We start from the raw sequence: 24,897 nt of genomic DNA, 5'->3' as shown, positions 1-24,897 counted from the left end.
AAAATTTGAAGTATTACAAAAAGTAAGTTGACATTCAGCAGGCTAGAAACATAATGAATTAACAAAGTATACAGATTCATTAAACTTACTCCAGTGAAAAAGATAAAAAAAAACACCAATATTTTTTTTTTTTTTTGGTATTTATGCATATTTATAAAAAGAAATGCTAAATATGTAATGGTAATTAAATAATACAAAAAATTACATCTTCTGAACTATGTTAGGACAAGACTACATCATATCCCATTTTTGTTATTAACATCAAAAGATTAGCAATTTTTTTTTAAATTTCTAATATCAAAGCGTGGACAATCCAAAATTATTTAATTTGTTACTCACAAAAATCAAATTTGTTTTGTTTTACTTTAATAAAATATATAAAAGGGCAACTTTAATTTCAATTTGTATCACTGCTTGTTTTGATAAAGCAAAGTAACTAGACTTTTTTTTTTTTTTTTTTTTAGAATAAAAAAAAATTGCTGTTACTAAATATACTTTTCAATCTTGTGTCTAGTAAATATCAAAATAAAGAATAGTACTAAGTACAAATTTTAAACAATTTCTTGCATTTTTTCCTAAGAATATTGAGTGAATATTTTGAACAAAATGCAACAGAGTGCTTGTTTATTATTTTCAAACACCCATTAGACAGTTAAGGTATTCAAGAAGTTTAAGTGTTTGTTAAGAGCACAGCCGGTCAAACTTGAAAGTGGAATGCAGCATATTACTCATATCAATAGCAGAACTACTGACAGGATTTCAAATCAATGGAAGAAAATCAATAATACACAAGGATGAAAAAGAGTGGATTATAAAGGAGAAAATCTTGGGAATTCCCAGCATTAATTGAGAAATACAAAGTCAGAGGGCCATAAAAACTCTGTGTGTGTGTACGCGCAAGCAAGCACTGGCTATCCTGCCAAAATCGGAAAACAAACCATAAATCTTGCTTAGAAGATCTTTATTCTAAACACAAAGGCCATAGAATTCTCAAGAGCAACTCCTTGATTTTTTCCATGGCTGAATACAATAAGCCAAGGTATCACCAATGAGGGAGAAGGAAGAAATAATAACCATAAGGGAGAAATTTGTAACTTTTTTAGGATTTATAAATTAAATAGAAAGGGTGCAAGAATATTTGCTGATGCTATCAAGGCAGAGTTAGGCAAGTCGGAAAACTGTTAGCTTGGGGGGATACATGGACTAATAGATTAACAGTAGCGCTGGCAGAGGAGGTGAAAGTGATTCTTGCACTGCTTCTATTGAAATGCAATTCAGCAGCAGCCTGGAAAGCAAGGCAATGCGGATTTCCAGGACTGCTGGGATTGTTGTTGTTATTTTGGTTTATAGGAGCATTAGCAACTAAGGCCATATTGCTCCAGGATATGCGGTGGTCATTTACTGACCTTTCCGCATCCTCCGTATTTCGTGGTGGACTGCTGGGAGTCATAGTGGAACAAGTAAATACATGGGCTGTGTTAGGGCAAATAAAAGTAAAACCAGGTGCAATGTATACTTGCATATACACCAATGCTAGGAGTATAGTTAATAAATTTTATAAGCTTGAAGTGCAAGTCAAGACATCAAAGGTAGATATCGTTGGGATATCAGAGACATAGTGTCACACAGACATAAGCAGTACAGAATTGGAATTTGGGGAGTACAATATGAACAGGAAGGATAGACAGGTGAGGAAGGGAGGAGGAGTAATGCTGTTAGTTAAGAAACACAAAATCTAAGGAAGTGCATCCAATTGATGTTGGTGGACAATGCAATGTTGAGTCTGTTTGGTGTGACATAAGCACTGGGAAAGGAAAAAGGAGAGTAGGTGTGTGTTATAGGAATAATGAATCTGATGAGTATAATGAGCAATTGTTCAGAGAAATAGAGTGGGCCAGTATATCAGAGTGTATTATAATGGGGGATTTTAATTTCCCAGAAATTGACTGGAATTTGTGGGTTGCTCACTCGCACACTAGCAAGGCTTTTGCGGATTTACTGGATGATTGTTTTCTACATCAGCATGTTCGGGAGGCAACTAGAGGGAGTAATACTCTTGATCTGATTATCAGTAGTGATTCTTATGCATTAAGAGCAGATAAAGGAACCACTAGGTGGCAGTGATCACAGTGTGCTGAAGTGGGATTTACTCAAAGAGGTAACTACCATTAATGGTAAAGGGAAAGGTTTTTGCTTTTGTAAAGGTGACTACGGTGGTCTGAGACAGTATTTAAATTCTATACGGTGGGACCAACTGAAGATGTTACCAACAACAAATTCAAAATGGGAAGCATTCAAAGAATTAATCTTGGAAGCCACTAGGCTTTTCATACCAATTAACAAATATTGTTCAAGATTTAGGCCTAAATGGATGTCATATGAACTAATTAGACATGTGACAGAGAAGAAAAATGCATAGATTACATATAAAATAACAGGTGACACAGAAGCCTATGATAGATATAAGCTGGTCTGTAACCAAGTCACAAAGGAGATTAGGCAGGCGAAGGCAGATTACGAGAAATCTTTGGCAAAGGATGCAAAGAAAAACAGCAAAGAGTTCTTTACTTATAGAAACTCTAGAAGGAAAGGGATGAATCAGATTGGTCCACTTGATATTGATGGTTCAACTGTTGATGATCCTGCTCAGGTAGCTAACAAACAAAATGAATATTTTGCATCTACATTCACACATGAGTTATTCAGGGAGGGGAATGTCAGAGGTGTATTAAACTCTGGCAGTAAGCTGGATAATCTTGTAATAGCTGAGAGTAAAGTGGAGGAGAAATTGTTGAAGATAAACATAAGAAAGGCACCTGGAGTGTATGGAATCTATCCAGTTATATTAAATGAGGCGGCAAAGGAAGTAAGCAAACTCTTAGCCACGATTATGAGAGTTTCCCTGGACTCAGGGAAGGTTCCTTTATCTGCTCTTAATGCATAAGAATACCCATGGACTGGAGATGTGCAAATGTGACCCCAATCCACAAAGTAGGATCAACGGATGACACAATTAATTACAGACCTGTTAGTTTAACTTCTGTTCCAGGGAAATTAATGGAGGCACTGGTTAAAGAAGCATTGCAGGATCATCTAGACAAGACTTCAGTTATAGCTCAGACACAGCATGGGTTTGTTAAGGGGAAGTCTTGTCTGACCAATTTGATTAGATAGTATGATGTAGTCACAAAGGAACTGGATGCAAAGAATAACTTTCATATCATATGTTTGGATCTTAGAATGGCCTTTGATACTGTTGCACATGGAAGACTGCTGCACAAATTGGAGCAGTGTGGCACTGGAGGCAAATTGCTGCTATGGATAAAGGGATGGTTGAGTGAGAGAAGACAGAGAGTGGTAATCAATGGACACTGCTCTTCATGGACTAATGTTATTAGTGGAGTCCCTCAGGATTTAGTTTTGGGTCCATTGTTGTTTTCTGTATTTATAAATGATATTGATGATGGTATATCAGGCTTAATGTCCAAGTTTGCAGACGATATGAAGGTTGGCTGGGTTGTTAATGACACTAATGACAATACGCTGCTGCAACAGGATCTAGAAAAGTTGAGCAGATGGACTGAGAGGTGGCTAATGAAGTTTAACATTGGCAAATGTAAAGTACTACATATAGGAAGCTATTATTTTTTGGTTTTTAGGAGCATTAGCAACTAAGGCCATATTGCTCCAGGAAATATGCGGTGGTCATTCCCCGACTTTTCCGCATCCTCCGTATTTGGTGGTCACGGGCTCAAACCCCGGTCTAATCAAGAAGTGTGTGCTACGCACTGGTGCTCCTGCCCACCTGGCTACAGAGGCACCACATATGGGAAGAAGTAACCCCAAAGTAAGGTATCAACTCTGTGGTACTACACTGACAGTGGTAGAGAATGAAAAGGACCTGGGGGTAATTGTGCAGGCAGATATGAAGTATTCTGAGCCATTTAGACGGTCTACAAGAGTAGCTCATGGTATCTTGTCTATGATATACAGGAATTTTTCTATCAGGGATAAGGGAGGTGATTATCCCCTTGTATAAGGCGATGGTCAGGCCACACCTTGAGTACTGTATACATGTCTGGAGGCCTCATTTTAAGAAGGATGTAGAGCTGTTGGAACAAGTACAGAGAAGGGCAACAAGATTAATGAATGGAACAAAGGATTGCTCTTACGAAGGAAGGCTTTTGCAAATTACAGTGTCTGGAGATTAGGCACCTGTGAGGTGATGTGACTGAGGTGTATAAAGCCTTGAATTGTTTGAGCATGCTCAATGCTGATGGGATTTTTCCTCTTGCTCAGAATGACCGCCTGAGAGGGCATAAATTCAAATTGAGGAAAGACAGTTGTAGGATAGATGTGCAGAAGTTTGTCTTAGCCAGCAGGTGGTTGACTGCTGGAACAAACTTCCATCTGTTGTTGTAGAAGTTGATAGCATAAATAGATTCAAGGCAGAACTTGACAAACATTTGGAGCGAGTGGATGGGTGAAATAAGGGTTTTTTTTTTTTTTTTGTGTTTTTTTTTTGGCTGATGCTATATAAGCTTGCTTTCTTGCATCATGTGCCTATGCTAATGATTTAATAGGAAATTTTTTTTCCTTTGGAATGATTACTTTGTTTCTTTACTCACTAAGTTTCTACTTTTAAAGTATTCACTTCTTTCATGTATTCATTTGATCTTGGATCTTTCAAGTATTAAAGCTACTTTAAGGTATCCAAAAAGATTTGATACCTTAGAACTCGACCTTTGAATATCCTCCTTTGGATTAGCGAGAGTGCATAGCACACGTTCCTTGAGTGGACCGGGGTTCAAGCCCGTGACTACTAAATATGATGAATATTTGTATTGACGATTTATTGTAAACTCTACTGACTTGGTTGTCGTGCCGAAGTATAAACAGAAAAAAATTATTATTATTAGATGTATACTAATTTCATTCACTATTGTACATATTCATTACTACTGAAATTTTATTCAGTACTTGTTCATTTTTAGTTTCTTCAACTCCATGGATCTTTGTGACTATTTATATTACAATAATATTTGTAAAAATTTTTATTTTCTACAGTCTCCTTAGGATTTTATGCTTAATTACCCACCATTGGGTCTACAGTCTAGTTTTATGCACCCTTGGATTTATTTCCTATTCTTTCATCACTCGATTTAAATTAGATTTCCTCATTAAAAACCTCCTATGGATTCTTATTACACCCTATCACCTTTGGATTCACTTCTGAAACTACTTGTGGACTTATGCTTCTCTATCAACAATAGATTTATTTATTTTTACAGAAATGATTACTGATATTACTTCACTTTTGTTTCACTCCATTTTGGACTACAGGTTATAATTCTTAAATCTTACTCTGGCTTCTTCATCTCAGGATTTTATGTTGCTCTTTGCATATTTCCTGCTGAAATAAGTAATTTCAGCAGGAAATGAGTAATTACATATGATTACATATGTAATTACTCATTTCCTGGATATTAAAAAAATTTCTGTGTAAGCTATACCCCCTAATTTGTATAATTTCAATTTATATACAAGGATTATACAACATCCTTTTTTGCTAGGTATATAGTAACCATATCACTTGGTCTACTTTCTATTCATTTTATTATGGCTATGTTCATTACCCTTTTTTTTTTTTTTTTTTTTATATTGTTTGACTTTATATTGGTAAAGTCCTCTTATTCCAACCACATTTCTACATTATAGATATACTTTCTCTTTTCTAATGCTACTCTTATGTATCTCTATGCTCTTATCTGTTCAAAATACATCTATAGAGGTCACTATTTCCATTTCTTCACAGCTCTCTACTAAGTCCGTTATGCTGCCATAAATTGCTTTATCCTGTAGCTAAGTCACTAATATAGTTATGCTTTAGATACGTTCATCTACTCTACTAAATATGTGTGCTTTATTTTCTTTGACCTCTATATTACTCTTACTGCGTCTTCCTTCTGCTTCGTATTACTTGAAAACTCCAGGTATCGTTTCCCTTTCTTATTATACTTTTGGTTTCGGTTTGTTTCTAGGCCTGTTTCGACTTACATATTTTTTTGCCTGCTTCTTCCCTGCAGTACAAGCATTTGGTATTCAGCTCCTTTTTATACTAACACTTACAAAGCCAGGGCCCTTACTAAAAAGTTGGGCTTTACAACTCCAGCTAGCTCAGTATGTTTTAATAACTTTTTCTATACTTTTTACCTTTCTACTTTCTATCTTTCTTCCCATTCGTAGAGCTATTAGTGTAATATGAGGGTGATACGAATGTTCTTACAATCCTCATTCTATCGCTATTTTTGTCTTTATTTCACTACGCCTTTATCTCTTTCCATCCTAAATTTAATACCTCTCCCTATACAGTGTGCTTGTTCCTATTTATTTTAATTCTTCTCATTTTCCACAAAATTCCAACATTAAAATATTTTTCCAGATTTACTAAAAAATCTACATATTTTTTTCCCACTCTGAAAACACTTAATTATATTTTTAGCCTTATCCTTATTTTTATGTTAATAATTTTCATATCATTGACACATTGGGACTACCTTGTCGATACTGTAAAAGAATGTGCTAATTTTATTCTTTTTGTTTTTTGGCTTTATTTCACATTTCTTCTACTGTTATGGACAAGTATAAAAATGCAGTTCCTGATACATGGGTCAGGTGAAGTCCCCTGATGAATATTGATACTGACTATGTATCAATATTTACTTCAGCTGACATCAGACTTTGCATTTTTGCCATCCCTGTATTCAACTTATAACTAAATTTGCCCATCCATATCTGATAATGGCTCTTATTATATCTACCACCTTTTATTATATTTTACTTTATTTTGTTTAATCATTTGGTATTAATAATTTTACTTTACAGTTCCTTCACCTCCAAATTGGCTTTGCAATTCAGCCCATAATTTTCTTAATTCATCAAAACTTTTATGAATATTAACATTCTTTTTCCTTTTTCAAATCTACTATACAGCCATTCCCCGGCTAACATAACACTCGACTTACAGAAATTTGACTTTACATAAATTTTTGCCAGCCTGTGCAAATTTAAAAAAATCGTGGAAGCATATTTTGCATTCAGTAGGAATAAATGGAGGTATCGTGAAAATATCATAATGTGAACCCAATAACACATTGTTTTTTTTGGTAATCTGTTCCAAGACCTTGGAAGTTGAAATTTTCACTATATAACTAAGCTATTTATCTCTCTAAAACAGAGGTTCCCAAACTTTATGGGTTCACAGCGTCCTTAGAGTCCTAGTAATTTTTTCACAGCACCCCTAGGTCAAAAGAAATACCTAACACAGTGGTTTTTGACCTTTTAATATATACCTATATAATAATTTTATTCTTTATATAGAGATAATAAATAAAGACCAATTATAGATCGCCACAAAATTAAAAAGATATGGTACAGTGCATACCAAACACCTTTTTATAATGAAATAAATATACAAATTTAAAATAATAATAATAACTTTAAGTAACTTAAACCCAAATTACACGGCACCCCAAGAATGTTGTTGCGGAAACCTAGTGTGCCGCGGCACCCCGGTTGAAAACCACTGCTCTAAAAGGTAATTTTTATAATGCAAATTGCACTACACTTTCATCGTTATCATATGTTCTGTTATAAGAATCAATTTTGAATGTCTTTGTGATATTTTTCTAAAACACATTTCTGGAGACCACTACCATAAAACAATAAACACTTTCCAGTTTATTGGGCTTTTCTGTTAGCACAATCTATTATAAATGGGTAGTAAACTCTATCTTATTGCATTTGCGATAATACCGATAACTGGAATTCTCTGGGTTTTTACATTACGGTATTATGGTGAAATGAGTTCCCCTTCATTGAAATCTTCAATCATGTAAAAAAATATAAAATAAATTTTCAGAATCTTCTCTTCCCTCCTATTTACTTATTACAATGGTGAAGGGAAAGGGACCACTGGAAAGTGCAAGTGCTAGGAAACGAAACAAAATTGATTTCGAAATGAAGATGATTAATTAAGAAGTATGAAGCAGGACAAAGTTTGTCATCTATTGCACAGAATTAAGTCTCGCTGCTTCAACAGTGAATACTATTTTAAGGAACAGTGCACATATAAAAGAACATGTTAAAGGATCAACATATTTAAGATCAACAGTGATCACAAAACAGCATTCAGGTGCTATATCGAAGATGGAAAAGTTATTAATAATATGGATTGAAAATCAGATTCAGAAGCAAGTGCCCCTGAGTCCAATGGCCATTCAAGCAAAAGCAAGAAGTATTTATGAAGATATTAAGGATAAGTACGGCGAACCTCAAGCCAAGTTCGTGGAAAGAAACGGGTGGTTTAATAGGTTCAAGCATTGCGCTGGTTTCCAAAACATTAAAGTTTGCGGTGAAGTCGCCAGTGCCGATTCTGCAGCTGCAGAGAAATTTTGTGATGCGATGGAAAAAACCCCTTCTAAATCTCCACAACCTTCAACTTCTGCAGAGGCATGCTTATCAGCTGAAGAGTTAATTCTGGCAACAATGCTCAAAAGGTAGAACTTGCTGACGTTATGCCTGTCTCCTCTCTTTTGTAGTTTTATAATTTCGAAATTTTTGTAATTTTACCTGTGCATGAGATAAAAAATTGAATAAATAATTCTATTTACATGTTTGTCGAACATTTCTTTTTTTGCTTCGATCAAATTTGTGAGTGCTGCAAAAGCATTTAGGGAAATTCCGACTTCGTAGAGTTCCACAGAATGCAACTCTTACGTAAGTCAGGGAGTGGCTGTACTTCCTTTTTCTAGTATCTTTACCCTTCTAGTCCTTGTCACTTTGTGTAATTTTCACCTCCATCTATGAAAACTTTATCAGACTTATCTAGTTTTACATCCTTGTACTTCCTTTTTCTAGTATCTTTACCCTTCTAGTCCTTGTCACTTTGTGTAATTTTCACCTCCATCTATGAAAACTTTATCAGACTTATCTAGTTTTACATCCTTGTACTTCCTTTTTCTAGTATCTTTACCCTTCTAGTCCTTGTCACTTTGTGTAATTTTCACCTCCATCTATGAAAACTTTATCAGACTTATCTAGTTTTACATGCTTATATATATATAGACAAATGTTTATTTTCAGTGTATTGGGTAGGGGTGCTGAGCTGTCAACTGTAATTACCATGGAAAATTTGAGAATGCTTGTAAGGTAAAAGATATATACACACACACAGTGCGCCAATTAATAACGAGACTGCATGTGCTCTGCGTTTAGTATTAACATAAGAGACCAAAATAGTACATGATTAGATCCACTAGAGTGTGCTCTTTCCAACGAGTGCAAGCTGAAACTTGTCCAGTCAGTAGTTCGTGATTTATGATGGAAAGAGTAATAGTAGTTTTGTGCATGTTGTCAGAAAATTGGAAATGGAGCAAAGGGCAGTTATCAAATTTTATTGTAAATTGGGAAAAAGTGCCACGGAAACTTTTGAGGATTTAAAAAAAGTTTATACTGATGAATTTTTGTCTTGACCAAGAGTGTTTGAAGGGTTTCTCAATTTTGTAAACAACGTGACTCGTTAGAAGATGATCCCCAACCTGGCCGACCGATCTCTGTTCAAACATCTGAGTACTGTCACAAACGTTAGAAAAATTGTGACTGAAGACAGATCAATTTCAATGAGGTTGCTTGCTGAGATGATCAGTAGCAAAAAGGAATCTGTACAAGAAATTCTAAAAGATCTGGCCAAGAGAAAAATTTGTTGCCGTTTTGTGACAAATGCACCCACACATTCTGCTGTCAACATCAAGCAATTTTTGCCAAAAAAAAAAAAAAAACCCGCTTCCAGTCGTAGACCCCCCCAATATTCACCGCATTTGGCTCCCGCAGATTACTTTTTGTTCTCCAAAATGAAAACAGCCATGAAAGGAAGGTGATATGGGACGATAGAGGACATCCAGGCTGCAGTGACCAACCAGCTGAAAGCAGTACCAGAAGGAGTTAGAGAGGTGTTTTAAACACTTGTATAGAAGATGTAAACAGTGTATACACATCAGAGGTGATTACTTCAAAAATATATAACCTTACTTTGCCGTTAGTGTTATTCTTTTTTTTTTTTTTTAGTAGCATCAGTCTCGTTATTTAACTGGCACACTGTGTGTATATAAATACATATACAGTATATGCAAGTAGGTAGGTGCAAAGATGGGAGTGAAAAATACACAAGTCAAAAACTAGAAGGGTGAGGATTGTAGAAATAAGAAGTATTGTGCGTTTGAAAAAGACAAAGAATGTGACTATCCTATATGTTATGATGATTTAAGAGAATTATAGGCTGAATTGCCAAGCCAATTAGAGGCGAGGGAACTGTAAGGTAAATACAAATGGCTAAATAAATAAAAAGTGAGATAGCCGTCATCAGAAATGGGTGGGCAAATTTAGTTATAAGTCGAAAAAGGGGTATAGCAAAAATGCAAAAAATTTGATGATAGCTAAAGTAAATATTGATACATGGTCAGGTATTAACATCAGAGGACTACACTTGACCATGCATCAGGAACTGTGTATAAAATACTTATTTTATTTTAGCTTTATCCTTAATTTTACTTTTTGGCCTCGATTACTGACACTGCATTACTGGCACTGGGTCTACTATTCTACTATTATTCTCACACTGTCCATACTGCGTGAGAATAGTGATTTTTTTTTTTTTTTTTTTCAATTCTCTTCCACTGTTATGGACAATCATTGTAACGCAGTTCTTGATGCATGGTCAGGTGTAGTCCCTTGGCCATGTATCAATATTTACTTTAGCTATCATCAGATTTTTTGCTATACCCCTTTTTCGACTTAACTAAATTTGCCCACCCATTTCTGATGATGGCTATCTCACTTTTTATTTGTTTAACCATTTTGTATTTGCTTTACAGTTCCCTCACCTCTAATTGGCTTGGCAATTCAGCCTATAATTCTCTTAATTCATCATAACATACAGGATATCCACATTCTTTCTTTCTTTTTACAAACCTACAATACTTCTTATTCCTGCTATCCTCACCCTTCTAGTTTTTGGCAACTTGTGTATTTTTCACTCCCATCTTTGCACTACATCAAAATGTAACAGACTTAAATCCTACTTGCATATACAGTAGACTCTCGATTTTCCGGGATAGATGGTAAAAAAAAAGTTCCCGGATAATCGATTTCCCGGTTAATCCAAAAATACAGCAAGTCCCCGGCATACGTAAGAGATACCTTCCAGGACTTCTTAAGTAAGTAGAGTTTTACGTAATTAACTCTGAAATGACTAATAAAATATTCCTACTATATCCCTGATATGCCAAATAGTTATACATTTTTAATTAGTTAAATTAAAAACTTTATCTGAGGACAGCGGCGAAGTAGCCAGAGTGGCACATATGAAAAGAAAACATAAAAGGAAGTAAAAAACACACGTTATTGTACTGTAAAAACTGATTTGTATTTCGTAGTCTTGATTATTATAGTTAACTTCATTGGTGCCGATCGCTTCACTGCTTCTCGTATTGTCTTTCTACTTTATTATTGTGTTCACCGTTGCCACTGACAAATCTGAATTCCATCCGATACTTGTTAATGTTTGGCCATTTTCATGCATCCTTATTATTTTAATTTTCTGATCAAACTTGATCGCTTTCCTTTTCTTGGTAGATTTACTTGTACAACTGTCACTTATTCTCTTAGTCGGCACCGTGATAACAGTCAAAATGAAATTTTCTGAAAAAACTTCACAGGGTTAAGGTGAAAACTCACTATTATCACTCCACCCTAGCTCACATTTCACTAAAGCACAATTCTGAAGGTTACTGCCATAAAATAATAAAAACAATTTGCACTTTCTGGGTTACTGGGCTTTTAGTACAATTCATTATAAACAGGTAGTAAACTTGATCTTATTGCATTTGCGATAATACTGATAGCTGGAATTCGGTGGGTTTTTACGTTATTACGGTGAAATGTGTGCCCCTTCACTGAAATCTTCAGTCATATAAAAAAAAATATATAAATAACGTAACATAAGTCCGAAACTATGTAAGTTGGGAACTTACTGTGTCGAAAAATGTTCGGCAACCTACATAAAAAAAACATGGCAACAGATAAAAAACTTACCACGCACTACTCGCGTGTCCAATACGCGAGTAGTGCATATTGGACACGCATTTATTTTTTACGATGTCGATTTTAAATCTAATAGCTTCCCTTTATTTTTTTTCAAGGTTGCGTATGGTTTGGTCAACAACATTATAATGGTTCTTTTGAGATTTAACAGATGCACCATTTTCAAACTTTGAATAATTTCAAATTTTTGTTTAATTGAAAGCATAGCTCTTGCGTTTGCCCATCTTTTTCGCGATTTCTAAACAAAAAAAAAAAAAAAATCTGTCATCCCTGACATAAATAACAAAGCTAAATTTATCCTTTTTGCGGTGCGACAGAACACAACAATCGATGCGACGCACTAAAACGAACTAAACATTTGGTCTCTTTTTTTTTTTTTTTTTTTTTTCAGTAGGAAGATAGTGGGGGTTGCAATTTAATAATCTCCCAATCACAACTTATAACGCCACTTCTTGTCGCTTATTTACGACTTGCAAAACATGTGTTTATACCTATTCTAGTTATTACTTGAATGTTATGATTTCTGGTTGATTTTTTTTTTTTTTTTTTTTTAATTTGGAGTTGAAGTGTCCTGGTAAATCGAGAGTCTGCTGTATATATTTTTGCTGTATTTACTGCTGCTTTGCACATTTGGTGCATCTGTCATATCTTACTTATTTATTTTTTATCTATCAACTGAAACTTCTGGTCTAAACTCATGATTTAATTAGATTCCCTTATTAGAAATTCATTCATTCATATACAGGTCAACCATCACTAATCCGGCAGCGTTGGGACCTGTGGGGTGCCAGATTAGTGAGTTTGCCGGATCACCGGTGGTTATTTTAGCACATACAATTTACCCAACAGCTAACCACCGACTGCCAAGTTAGTTTAAGGAAAAAATTCCCCAGGTTCAAAAAAATATTTAGCAAATAATTTGATTAGTAATTCAAAAATATTGTAATGTCAGTGTTGTCGTTTTTTCACTTAAAATATATTAAGAAAAAAAGTATTTTTTTATGTCGCATATATGTGGCCACATATGTTGGTTACTTTATTTCTTGAGAAGCCGTGTCGGCCACATATGTGTGATGCTATTATGGCATACATATGAAGGCTGTTTGTGATTAGTTTATTACGAGTGCTGCAATAAAACTAATTACGATAAAATAAACTCTCAAACATTGTAATAAGTTTGTCAGTATTGTTAGAAATTTTGTTGTTGTTGTTGTTGTTGTTTTGGTTTTTAGGAGCATTAGCAACTAAGGCCATATTGCTCCGGAATATGCGGTGGTCATTCCTTGACCTTTCCGCATCCTCCATATTTGGTGGTGACGGGCTCGAACCCCGGTCTAATCAAGAAGCGTGTGGTACGCACTGCTGCTCCTTCCCACCTGGCTACGGAGACGCCAGAAATTTTGTGAAAACAAGTTCGTTAGGGCACTGTATTATCCATCATATTGTGTTGTGTTTTCTGCAAGTTTGTACAAGTGTGTTGTAAAAAAAAAAATCTAAAAAGGAATGGCTAAAAGAAAATTACTAAAATAAGAGGAACTGAGAGAAATTGCTGGAATTTACAATTAAGCAGAGTTAAACTTCTCACAGACACACTGCTGTCGAGTTTTTTCAGAAGTTCAACTTTATCTGTTATGGATAACGTACGGTGTTTGCACTTTACACCATGAGAGGCACTTCCTTTATGCACTGGAACCATGGCTGGGTCTAAATGTGAGCAGGTTATAATAATAAATGGAGAAAAACAAGTGGGAATGGCTTGCCAGTGTTTTCGTGCCAATGAGTTCGCACCAACAGCTGATGCTGCAACCAACACCACCAAAACAGTAGTGGCAGGTTGGTGCGCCAACCTGGGAAATTTGAAATTACGTTCGTGGAAATTATGTCCGAATTAGCAGTAGAACCGGATTAGTGATGGTCGATATATATATATATATATATACACACGTGTATATATATATATATATACACACGTATATATATATATATATATACACACACACAGGGTGATTCACTACCAGTGCGACAAACTTGCAGGAGGTGTAGGGGGCACAAGGACATTGAACGGGAGGTCGCGTGAACAGCGATCCCGCTGGAAGTCAGCATTTGCGAACCGGTTCCCAAGGCAGTAGGATGGACGAGTATTCAAACGTTGAACTGACCGACACGCACCTCGTGTATGGAGCTGCAGACTGTAATGGGCGTGCCGCTCTGCGCTTGTACCAAGAACGTTTCCCGCACAGGCATGCTCCTCATCATACAATTTTCGCACGTGTGCACAGAAGGTTACGTGAGACTGGTTGTTTCACGAGAGGTACCATGAATCGAGAGCAAACGACGAGGACGCCAGACAATGAGGAAAATGTCCTACATCTTGCAGAAGGCAATCCGAGTACGAGTACGAGTACTCGAGCGATAGGCCAATGATTGGCTATTTCCCAATCCACTGTATGGAGGATACTGCCAACAAACCAAATGAGTTCATACCATCTGCAACGCGTCCAATCATTGGAGCCTGCAGATTATCCACTCTGGAGGACTTTTGCTACTTGGTTTCTTCAACAGAAACAGTTCGCAAATGCTGATTTCCAGCGGGATCGCTGTTCACACGACCTCCCGTTCAACGTCCTCTACCGCATGACGAAGGCATTTCGGACCCTGCAATGCTACGTGATTCCGATTCATCTTTGTGCCCCCTACACCTCCTGCAAGTTTGTCACACTGGTAGTGAATCACCCTGTATGTTCTAGATATGATAGAAAAATAAAAAATTTATCGGATTGGCAATGCGGTAGCAAGTTAAGTGAGATTAGGTACAGTCTGTGGAAAACCTGTGCATTGAAAACGTCCAAGTAACGTGCAAAGTCCCAACGCCGGCACAGTAGCAAAAACCTAGACGTAAAGTGAGAGTAAAACAAAATGAGATAGAATGTAAAGTAAAACGGTAAAGCAAAAGGTGAAAAAAAGTAGTAGTGGTAGTGACAAAAATAGAAATGTGATAGAGCAAAATATGATAGAGCAAAAAATATAAAATAAAATATAAAAATAACATAATAAAGCAAAATTATAAAAATCATAAAATATGTTAATTATGAGTTAGTAGATATATTGAAAGGGACTTTATCTAGGGCTAACCTTCTCAATATATCAGCCCATAATTAACGTAGCTATCTGTTTCTGTTGTCATCCGCCCATAAAACTAGTTTTGAATATATATAAAAGATGGTAATAAAGTAATACCATAGAGAATATCAACTTTCGGCCTTCATTTCATAATACTGCTATATCCCTTGATTCACTATGATACTACTGTATTATCATCTTACTATCTTATTTTTATAATATGGCTAAATTTCTTGTTTCTCTATGTATTACTTTATTACCATCTTTTATATATATTCAAAACTAGTTTTACGGGCGGTTGACAACAGAAACAGATAGCTACGTTAATCATGGGCTGATATATTGAGAGGGTTAGCCCTAGATAAAGTCCCTTTCAATATATCTACAAACCCATAATTAACACATTTTATAATTTTAATAATTTTGCTTTATTATGTTATTTTTACATTTTATTTTATATTTTTTGCTCTATCATATTTTGCTCTATCACATTTCTATTTCTGTCACTACCACTACTACTTTTTTTTGCCTTTTGCTTTACCATTTTACTTTACGTTCTATCTCATTTTGTTTTACTCTCACTTTACTTCTAGATTTTTGCTACTGTGCTGGCATTGGGACTTTGCCCGTTACTTGGGCATTTCTGACGCACAGGTTTTCCACAGACTGTACCTAATCTCACTTAACTTGTTACCTCATTGCCAATCTGATAATTTTTTTATTTTTCTATCATATCTAGAACATATCAACACAGACCGATGTAATGCATAATCTGTCACTTAGATGGCATTAATTGGTGCTGATCTCTATATTAAAATTTAGAAATAATATTTACAAATAAATTCTTCGCCTTATAGATATATATATATATATGAAACAACATTCCATTCTGTTTTTTCCTGCATTCATTTCTTTGCGATTTCATCATCAATATCCATACTAGCCTCATAATGCTGACCTTTCTCATACATAATAACCAGTTCATTATGTTAAACATTAAATGAATCTTTGCATTCTGATTCACAAGTTTCATATACTTCTGCTATTGCCACATGATAAAACTTGCAAACAGGAATAAAACTACTTGGCTGATCTTCCATCTTGAAATAATGTATGTAATCACAAAAATCTTAAATGACCAAAGTCCAATTTTTGAAGTTGTTTTATTTAAAAGCCAATGGATAACAGCATCAAAATACTGTTGCTGTTTAGGATTTGCTCTGAGACAATTTTTAGGCCACGTAGCACGAGAGAATTGTTTCTGTAAATCAGATTTATTCTTTTGTTCGGTGTTTCCTGTTTTCTGAATGGAAAATCATTTTTCAGGAAGAAAAAGCATGCAATCCATGCAAGAGGCCAACTAACTAGACCGCAATGTGGGGGGGGGGGGGGGGGGGGGGGGATCCTCTCATCACAAGGAATTCAAGCCCAAGCAATTTCCCATACAGTGTAGAACAACGTTTCCCAAACTTTTTTAGTCACGGAACACTTTTCATCTCACAACATATTCACTGAACACTTCATCTCACAACATATTCACGGAACACTTACGAAACAAGTTTAGCGAAGCCAAAGAAATATTTTATTACATATGGCGCACTGTGCATCAGGAGCATATTTATTTCCAACACATGTAAAGCCAAAATTCAAATAACTGTCATCATACTTTCGTTTTGGTCTTTTATTAGTTGGTTCCTGTTTTTTCACTTCGGATTTTTGGGGAACAAAAGGCTGCGATTGTTCATCCTCACTATGAAGTGTGACAATATTGTGTTCGTTTTCATCGAACACAGTTGCAGTACTAGAAGTACTTGCTTCTCGTTTTAAAGTTCCTTTTTTCAACCACAAATCCGTGGTCATTTATTTTAATAATAATATTTTGAAATACTAATCATTATCAAAAAAAAAATTTATACAAGGAAGTGAATTTAGTTATGATATTGGTTTGCTCTCCCTCTCCTTCAACCCATGTACTCCAAGCTAAATCGCATACCAATAGCATACTAGATCACCACATTGCTACTTTTTTGTAGATGCCATTACCTCTATGCATACTTCTCTATGCAGAGCCGAACAAAATAGTGTTCTGCAGTCTATTTGATTATTAGTCTATGCCAGTATGTTAATAACCGGGGGGGGGGGTTAAATTATAATGATACAAAAAGTGGTGTTATTTTATTTTATTTTTTAAATAATTATTTTTGATTTTTCACAGAACACTTGTTCACATCTCATGGAACACTAGTGTTCTGCAGAACACAGTTTGGGAAATGCTAGTGTAGAAGAACCCTGTCATAATGACTGTGTTAGCTGCAAAAACTACTCTTAAAGATGCAATAGATTTAAGGAATGAAGCAGTCATATGTGTAGTTCTCTCAGCAGTGCAAGAAAACTGCCCCAACAGCACATGGGTTTCTCTGATATACAGAAATTCTGACAACAGAAACTGAGAATTATTATACTCTAAATATCAATGGCCAGAACACAATCTTGAAAACTGTCCCAAATATTTCATTTCAGGAAAATTAATGACTTGTTTAAAACGGCACGATGGAGGGATACAAGACTAGTGAACACAAAGCAATATGCATACAGGAAAGGACTCTGCACAGAGTGGTCACTTTATTCATACCTAGACCTAACAGCAAGTAAGTCCCCTACCTTCAACTCTCAGAACACTTGGACTCATCATGGTATGAACTCAATGATTTTTTTTTTTTTTTTTTTTGATTTGGTAGTTGTCGCATCGGCTTCTGTGGCCATATTGCACCTCCCAAGGTTTTTGCAGTACTTTGATCCAAGCCCGAGGCGGGAATCGAACCCGCAACCTTTGGGTTGCCGGGCAGGTACTTTACCCACTCAGCTAGCCCGGAACTCAATGAAGTGCTAATAACATGCCAGCCCATGTTGACTCAATTGCATCGCTGGTTGGTTGGGGAGTTGTGGATCTCTACTCCAAACAGCTTGTTCCATCTCATCTGCACATGTGTTTAATGGATTCAGACTATTTGGGACAGTAGAATGAATCCATTCTCCTGTTCCTGGAAATAGTTCTACTATTCTGTTCTTGTCACATGATGCATCGTCATGTTGAAAGAATCCAATTGCAGATGGATATACTGCAGTAACAGAGGTATAGACCTGGTTGGGAACAATTTCCAGATAATCTAGTATCAAGGAGCCCAATGTGCACCACAAAAACTCTCCACACCATTACACTGATACAGTAGGATGGGTCAATAAATTCATGCTGTTTTTGTCACATTCTGGCTCCAGTGTGAAACCAAGATTCATCAGACAAACAAAATGTTTTTCCAATCCTCCAGTATCCAATATAACTGTATCTTCTTGTGTTTTGTTGATAGGAGCAGAACCTGGTTCAATCATCATCTACTGTTGTACTGGGTTATTTGTTTGATTGTAACCTCTCTGTAAGTCTGCATAAGTCTTGTCAGCTTTCACATCAACGAACTGTTTCTAACCACAGGATTAGCATAGTTGAATGTTATCCAACAATTTTTATACACAGTTAACAGTCATATGGGTCTGCATACAGGTCTGGAAGCTCCATTTGGAGAAGGATATGGATCTGTTGGAGTGGGGGCAGAGAAGAGCAATAAGATTAGTGAGAGGGAACAAAGGGTGCTCGTACCAGGAAAAGCTTCAGTTCTGCAAACTGCAGCATATGGAAACTAGATACCTGTGAGGGGATCTAACTAAGGTGTTTAAGGGTCTGAATGGATTGAGTAAGCTCAATGCTGATGGAATCCTTCCTCTTGCTCAGATTATGCACATAAATTCAAATTGAGGAGGAATGGTTGCAGAATAGATGTGTGGAAATTTGTCTTCAGCCAGCTGGTAGTTGATCATTGTAACAAACAAAGATCTGGTGTTGTAGAACAATTTGAATAAATTCAAGGAAGAACTAGACAAATTGTTAGAGGGGTCAGGTAATATGGGAAGTTTTTGCATATTAGTATTAGTAGTGGCAAATAATGCAAGAATGCAAGCTTATACAGCATCAGCAAAAATGGTACTATATGAAGTACTAATACACGGTACTAATATATGTCACTGAAGGAACACCCCATTTCATGAAAAGGGTACATATACCTAATAAAGTGACTATTCAGTATAGTTCTATAAGCTACACAGTTTGAAAACTAACACTTGTATGATCCATAGCAATCTTATTGAAGTGTTTTAGGCCATAAGGTTGGACAAACTTAAAGGCAGAAAAGGATATTTTCTCTTTATAGGAGGATGCACACAAAGGGACAGATTCAAATTAAGAAACAATAACTGTAAACTGGATTTAAGAAAACTTGCCTTTAGTCAAAGCATAATCAGTTACTGGAAAAGGGTACATCCTAACCTTGCGGAATCAGACAGTTTATGTATATTTAAAGAGGGATTAGATGAATTTTTGGAAGATGTAAACCAATTTTAAAAACAGATACAATTTTTTCTTTATTCCATTTCTTTCAAAGATGGACACCCATGCAGATATGCTTTTCCCATGAGCATCACAGAACTACAGTGCAACTGTCTTTGAGAATTCATAATGTATAGCAGTTTACAATTTTAGATTTTATATCTACGTAATTTTTTTTAGTTATCCAAATTAAGTATCATAGTTACCACATAATGTTTCCTATCTAATCTATATACCTGTTAAAACAATATGGTACTTTCTATTTCATATTAAAAATTTCTTTTTTGATTGCAAACACTACATCCTGCATCATATTCATTTTAATATACTGATAACATCATGCAGTATTTCAGCATTATATGAATAACTGTTTAAGACTGACCAGTCATTCTTGTGACTCCACCAAGACATGCTGCAGCTCCAACCATAGCATAAAGACCAGGAGTCATGTACTTTTCTCCTGTAATTGGAGCCCTTTGAAATACCCACAAGGTTGGATAATGGCTGAAATAAAATTTAAGTATAACTGTTATTTTTTATTGAACAAGTAAGTTTTATACAGATTTAATTATAATTTAAATTTTTAAACAAAACCAATAACATATAATGGAGTGCTAATAGAAATACTATACCTGTTTCAATAATTTGTCCCCCTCCCTTCTTCTGAGTATGTTTGAAAAAATGTGCAAATTTTATTAAGTGATTATCCTAAAGAAAATAAAAGTTAACATATGGCATATTAGCATAAGTAGAGGCACATGATGCAAGAAAGCAAGCTAATACAGCTTCAGCAAAAAAAAAAAAAAAAAAAAACCTTCCCATTTCACTGATCCATTCATTTGAAATGTTTGTCTAGTTCTGCCTTGAATTTATTTAAGCTATCAACTTCCACAACAACTGCTGGAAGTATGTTCCAGCAATCAACTACCCACTGGCTAAAGTCAAACTTCCGCACATCTATTCTACAACTGTCTTTCCTCAGTGTGAATCTATGCCCCCGTCAGGTTTGTAATCTGAGCAAGAGAAAGAATCCCATCAGCATTAAGCCTGCTCAATCCATTCAAGGCCTTATACACCTAAATTAGATTGCTTCACAGGTGCCTAGTCTCCAGAAGCTGCAATTTTCAGAAATTAAGCCTTTCTCCATAAGAGTACCCCTTTGTTCCCTTCGCCAGTCTTGTTGCCCTTCTCTGTATACTCTTTCTAGCAACTCTACATCCTTCCTAAAATGAGGCTTCCAGACCTGTATGCAGTACTCAAAGTGTGGCCTGACCATTGCCTTATACAAGGGGATAATCACCTCCTTATCCCTGCTCACAAAATTCCTGCATATCATTGAAAAGATACCATGACCTACTTTGGCAGCCTGTCTGCACTGTCCAGAAAACTTTAAATCTGACTGCACAATTACCCCAAGGTCTCTTTCATTCTCCACTAACCTAAGTGTAACACCACATAGTTGGTACATTTCTCTGTGGTTATTGCTACTCATATGCAGTACTTTGCATTTGTCAATGTTAAACTTCAGTTGCCACTTCTCAGTCCATCTACCCAACTTTTCCAGATCCTGTTGCAACTGCAAACTGTCATTACTGTTATTAGCAACCCTTCCAAGCTTTGTAACGTCCACAAACTTTGACATTAAGTTTGATATACCTTCATCAATATCACTGATAAATAAACAAAATAACAATGGGCCAACACTGAACCCTGAGGGACACCACTAATAACATTAGTCCACATACAGCAGTACCCATTGACCACCACTCTGTCATCTCCCATTGAACCATCCTTTTATCCATTGTAGCAACTTAGGCACCTCCGTAGCCAGGTGGGAAAGAACATCAGTGCATAGCACATGCTTCTTGATTAGACCGGGGTTCGAGCCCGTCACCACCAAATACGGAGGATGTGAAAAGGTCAGGGAATGACCACCGCGTATCCCAGAGCAATATGGCCTTAGTTGCTAATGCTCCTAAAAACCAAATAACAAACAAACAATTGTAGCAACTTGCCCTTAATGTTATACTGCTCCAATCTGTACAGTAGTCTTCCATGTGCAACAGTATCAAAAGCTTTCCTGAAATCCAAGTATATGATATCAAAATAATTTTTTGCATCCAGTTCTTTTGTAACCACATCATAGTATCCAATCAAATTGGTCAGACAAGACTTCCCCTTGAAAAACCCAAGCTGTGTCTGATTTATTGCTGCAGTCTTGTCTAAATGAAACTGCAATGCTTCTTTAACCAGTGACTCCATTATTTTCCCTGGAACAGAAGTCAAACTAACAGATCTGTAATTACTTGTGTCACCTTTGATCCCCCTTTGTGAATTTGAGATACATTTGCACAACTCTGGTGCGTGGAGACTTCCCCCTGAGTCCAAGGATGCTCTCATAATTGCGGCTAAAGGTTTGCTTACTTCCTTTGCTGCCTCCTTTAATATAACTGGATAGATCCCATCCACCCCAAGTGCCTTTTATATGTTTAATTTCAACAGTTTCTCTTCCACTTTGCTCTCACTTATTACAAAATTATTTAACTCCCTGTTAGAGTTTGATAAACATCTGGCTCTCTCCTCCTTAAATAACTCCTCATATGTGAATGTAGATGCAAAATGTCCATTTAGTTCGGCAGCTATCTGAGAATGATCATCTACAGGCAAACCATTGATATCAAGAGGACCAATCTGATTCATTCCTTTCCTGTTAAGAGTTCATATAAGTAAAGAAGTCTTTGCTGTTTTTCTTTCATCCTTTGCCAAAGATTTTTCATAATCTGCCTTCACTTGCCTAACCTCCTTTGTGACTTGATTACAGACTAGCTTGTATCTACCATAGGCTTCTGTGTCGTCTGACAATTTTTGTGCATCGCATACATTTTTCTTCTCTGCCACGAGTCTCATTAGTTCATCTGACATCCATTTGGGCCTGAACCTAGAGCAGTATTTCTTATTTGGAACAAAAAGCCTAGTAGCTTCCAAGATTACTTCCTCGAATGCTTCCCATTTAGAATTTGATGTTGATATAACGTCAGTTAGTCCCACTACAAAGAACCTAAAAAATCTCTGAGATCACTAGTCACCTTTATGAGAGCAAAAACCCTTCCCTTTACCCCTGATGGTAGTTACATCTTTAAATAAATCCCACATCAGTACACTGTGATAACTGCTACCTAGTGGTTCCTTTATCTGTAAATTCTTAATGCATGAATAATCACTGCTGATAATTAGATCAAGTGTGATACTCCCTGTTGTTGCCTCTTTAATATGCTGCTGTAGAAAATAATCATCCAATAAATCCACAAAAGCCTTGCTAGTGTGCAAGTGACCAACCCACAAGTTCCACTCTATACCTGGGAAGTTAAAATCCACCATTATAAGACACTCTGATTTACTGGCCCACTCTATTTCTCTGTATAATTGTTCACTGTACTCATCAGAGTCATTAGGCCTATAACAAACTCCTACCCTCGATTTTGTTTTCCCAGTGCTTATGTCACACTAAACCAATTCAACATTGCATTGTCCACCAACATCAATTGGATGCACTTCCTTAGATTTTGTGTTTCTTAACTAACAGCATTACTCCTCCTCCCTTCCTCACCTGTCTATCCTTCCTGTACACATTGTACTCCCCAAATTCCAATTCTGCATCCCTTATATCCGAATGAAACCAAGTCTATGATATCACAACAATATCTGCCTTGGATGTCTTAACCATCACTTCAAATTCATCAAATTTGTTTACTATACTCCTAGCATTGGTGTACGTGCACCTATTCTTACTCTTAGTTACTTTAACACAGCACATGTATTTGCTTGTTTCATAACCCCCAGCAGTTTCTGAAATCCATAGCAACTGGCTTTCTGGGTTGCTGCTCATTCCAATAGAAGCAGTGCAAGAATCATTTCCACCTCTGCTTGCGGCTACTGTTAACCTATTAGTCTGTTAATCCCCCCAAGCTAATAGTTTTCCAACCCACCTAACATTGCCTCGATAGCATCAGCAAATATACTTGCGCCCTTTCTATTTAAGTGTATCCCATCCTTGTAGAAGAAATCTCTCCGGTTAACAAGCACAGACCACACCGAGAAAAATTCTACTCCATGATCCCTGCACAATCTCTCCATGGCTGAACTGACTGACAAGGCTCTCATCATATACTCCCTGCTATCATGTCTGGGCAGTATTGCAGGCACTCTAACTCGCAACGTTTTTTCAGCATTGACCTCTCTCCATGGCTGAATTGATTGACAAGGCTCTCATCATATACTCCCTCCTATCGTGTCTGGGCAGTATTTCAGGCACTTTCAAATTTAACCCTAACTCATGACTTTGTTTTTCAGCATTGACCTGTACTTGCTTAGTAAATCCACAGCTCTCCTATACTTAATGTAATTAGTGCCAACGTGTACAACTATATCACCTTTTGTGCCTTTAAAAGATGATAACTGCTCTACAACATCATTAACATTTGCCCCTGGTAGACATATCCTGGTTCCATTCCACCTATTCGTTTTGCACAATATACTTCCCGTTTCCCTGACAACTGAGTCACCAACAATAACTAGCTCCTGTGGGACAAGCGCATTCTGCCCTGAAGGTTGCCGCTGTGTTGCCCGGTGCATAAGAGTGTGCTCTGGCATTGAGTTGGGCAGCTGAGAACTTGATGGGTCCCTCATTTTAATTCCGTCGAGGGCATCCACCCACCCAACTCTTCAAGCTCTCATAGACGTCCATCAGAATGCTGAGTTGGCACCTAATTACTTCGCATTCTCTGCACCTAGCACACACAAAGACATCCTCCATGGGTAGATCGTGTCCTGTTCAAGAGAGATCCGCAAACATGTCGCATTTTGCACATTTTTTTAGAATGTGATGCTTTGGAGAATCGTCTGCTACTGTTGCTCAAGTTGCTTTGCTGCTCTAGTCTGCAATAATCCCACATTATATCTCTTTTATAATGTGTTAAGCAATCAATATGAATTGCTTAACAGTTGCCCTATAAATATATTTCCGAAAAACAGAAGTATATTGTTATTTACGAGGGTCATTCAATAAATTATATAACTACCTACCTATGAAGGAAAAGGAAATGAGACAGAGGCAAAAATCAATTTTTATTTTTCAGTGTAACTCTCCTGAACTTCAATACACTTGTTCCATTTGGTTGGAAATG

General features: G+C 36.4%; 1 protein-coding gene across 6 annotated transcripts in view; it reads right to left on the bottom strand.

Moving 5' to 3' along the window:
- Positions 1 to 24,897, bottom strand: part of ClC-c (chloride channel protein 3) — a 378,652-nt gene that overhangs the window by 66,578 nt on the left and 287,177 nt on the right. For all 6 annotated transcript variants that reach the window (XM_090383982.1, XM_090383981.1, XM_090383980.1 and 3 more), the window contains one exon: positions 20,097 to 20,218. In XM_090383982.1, the coding sequence (XP_090240108.1) occupies positions 20,097 to 20,218 (122 nt within the window). The remainder of the gene's footprint in view (positions 1 to 20,096; positions 20,219 to 24,897) is intronic.

The sequence above is a fragment of the Mastigoproctus giganteus genome, chromosome 10 (genome assembly GCF_048544385.1).
Source record: "Mastigoproctus giganteus isolate SK-2022 chromosome 10, ASM4854438v1, whole genome shotgun sequence".
NCBI lineage: Eukaryota > Metazoa > Arthropoda > Arachnida > Uropygi > Thelyphonidae > Mastigoproctus > Mastigoproctus giganteus.
The sequence above is the reverse complement of the archived record's forward strand: the minus strand, read 5'-3'. Positions and strand labels throughout refer to the sequence as shown.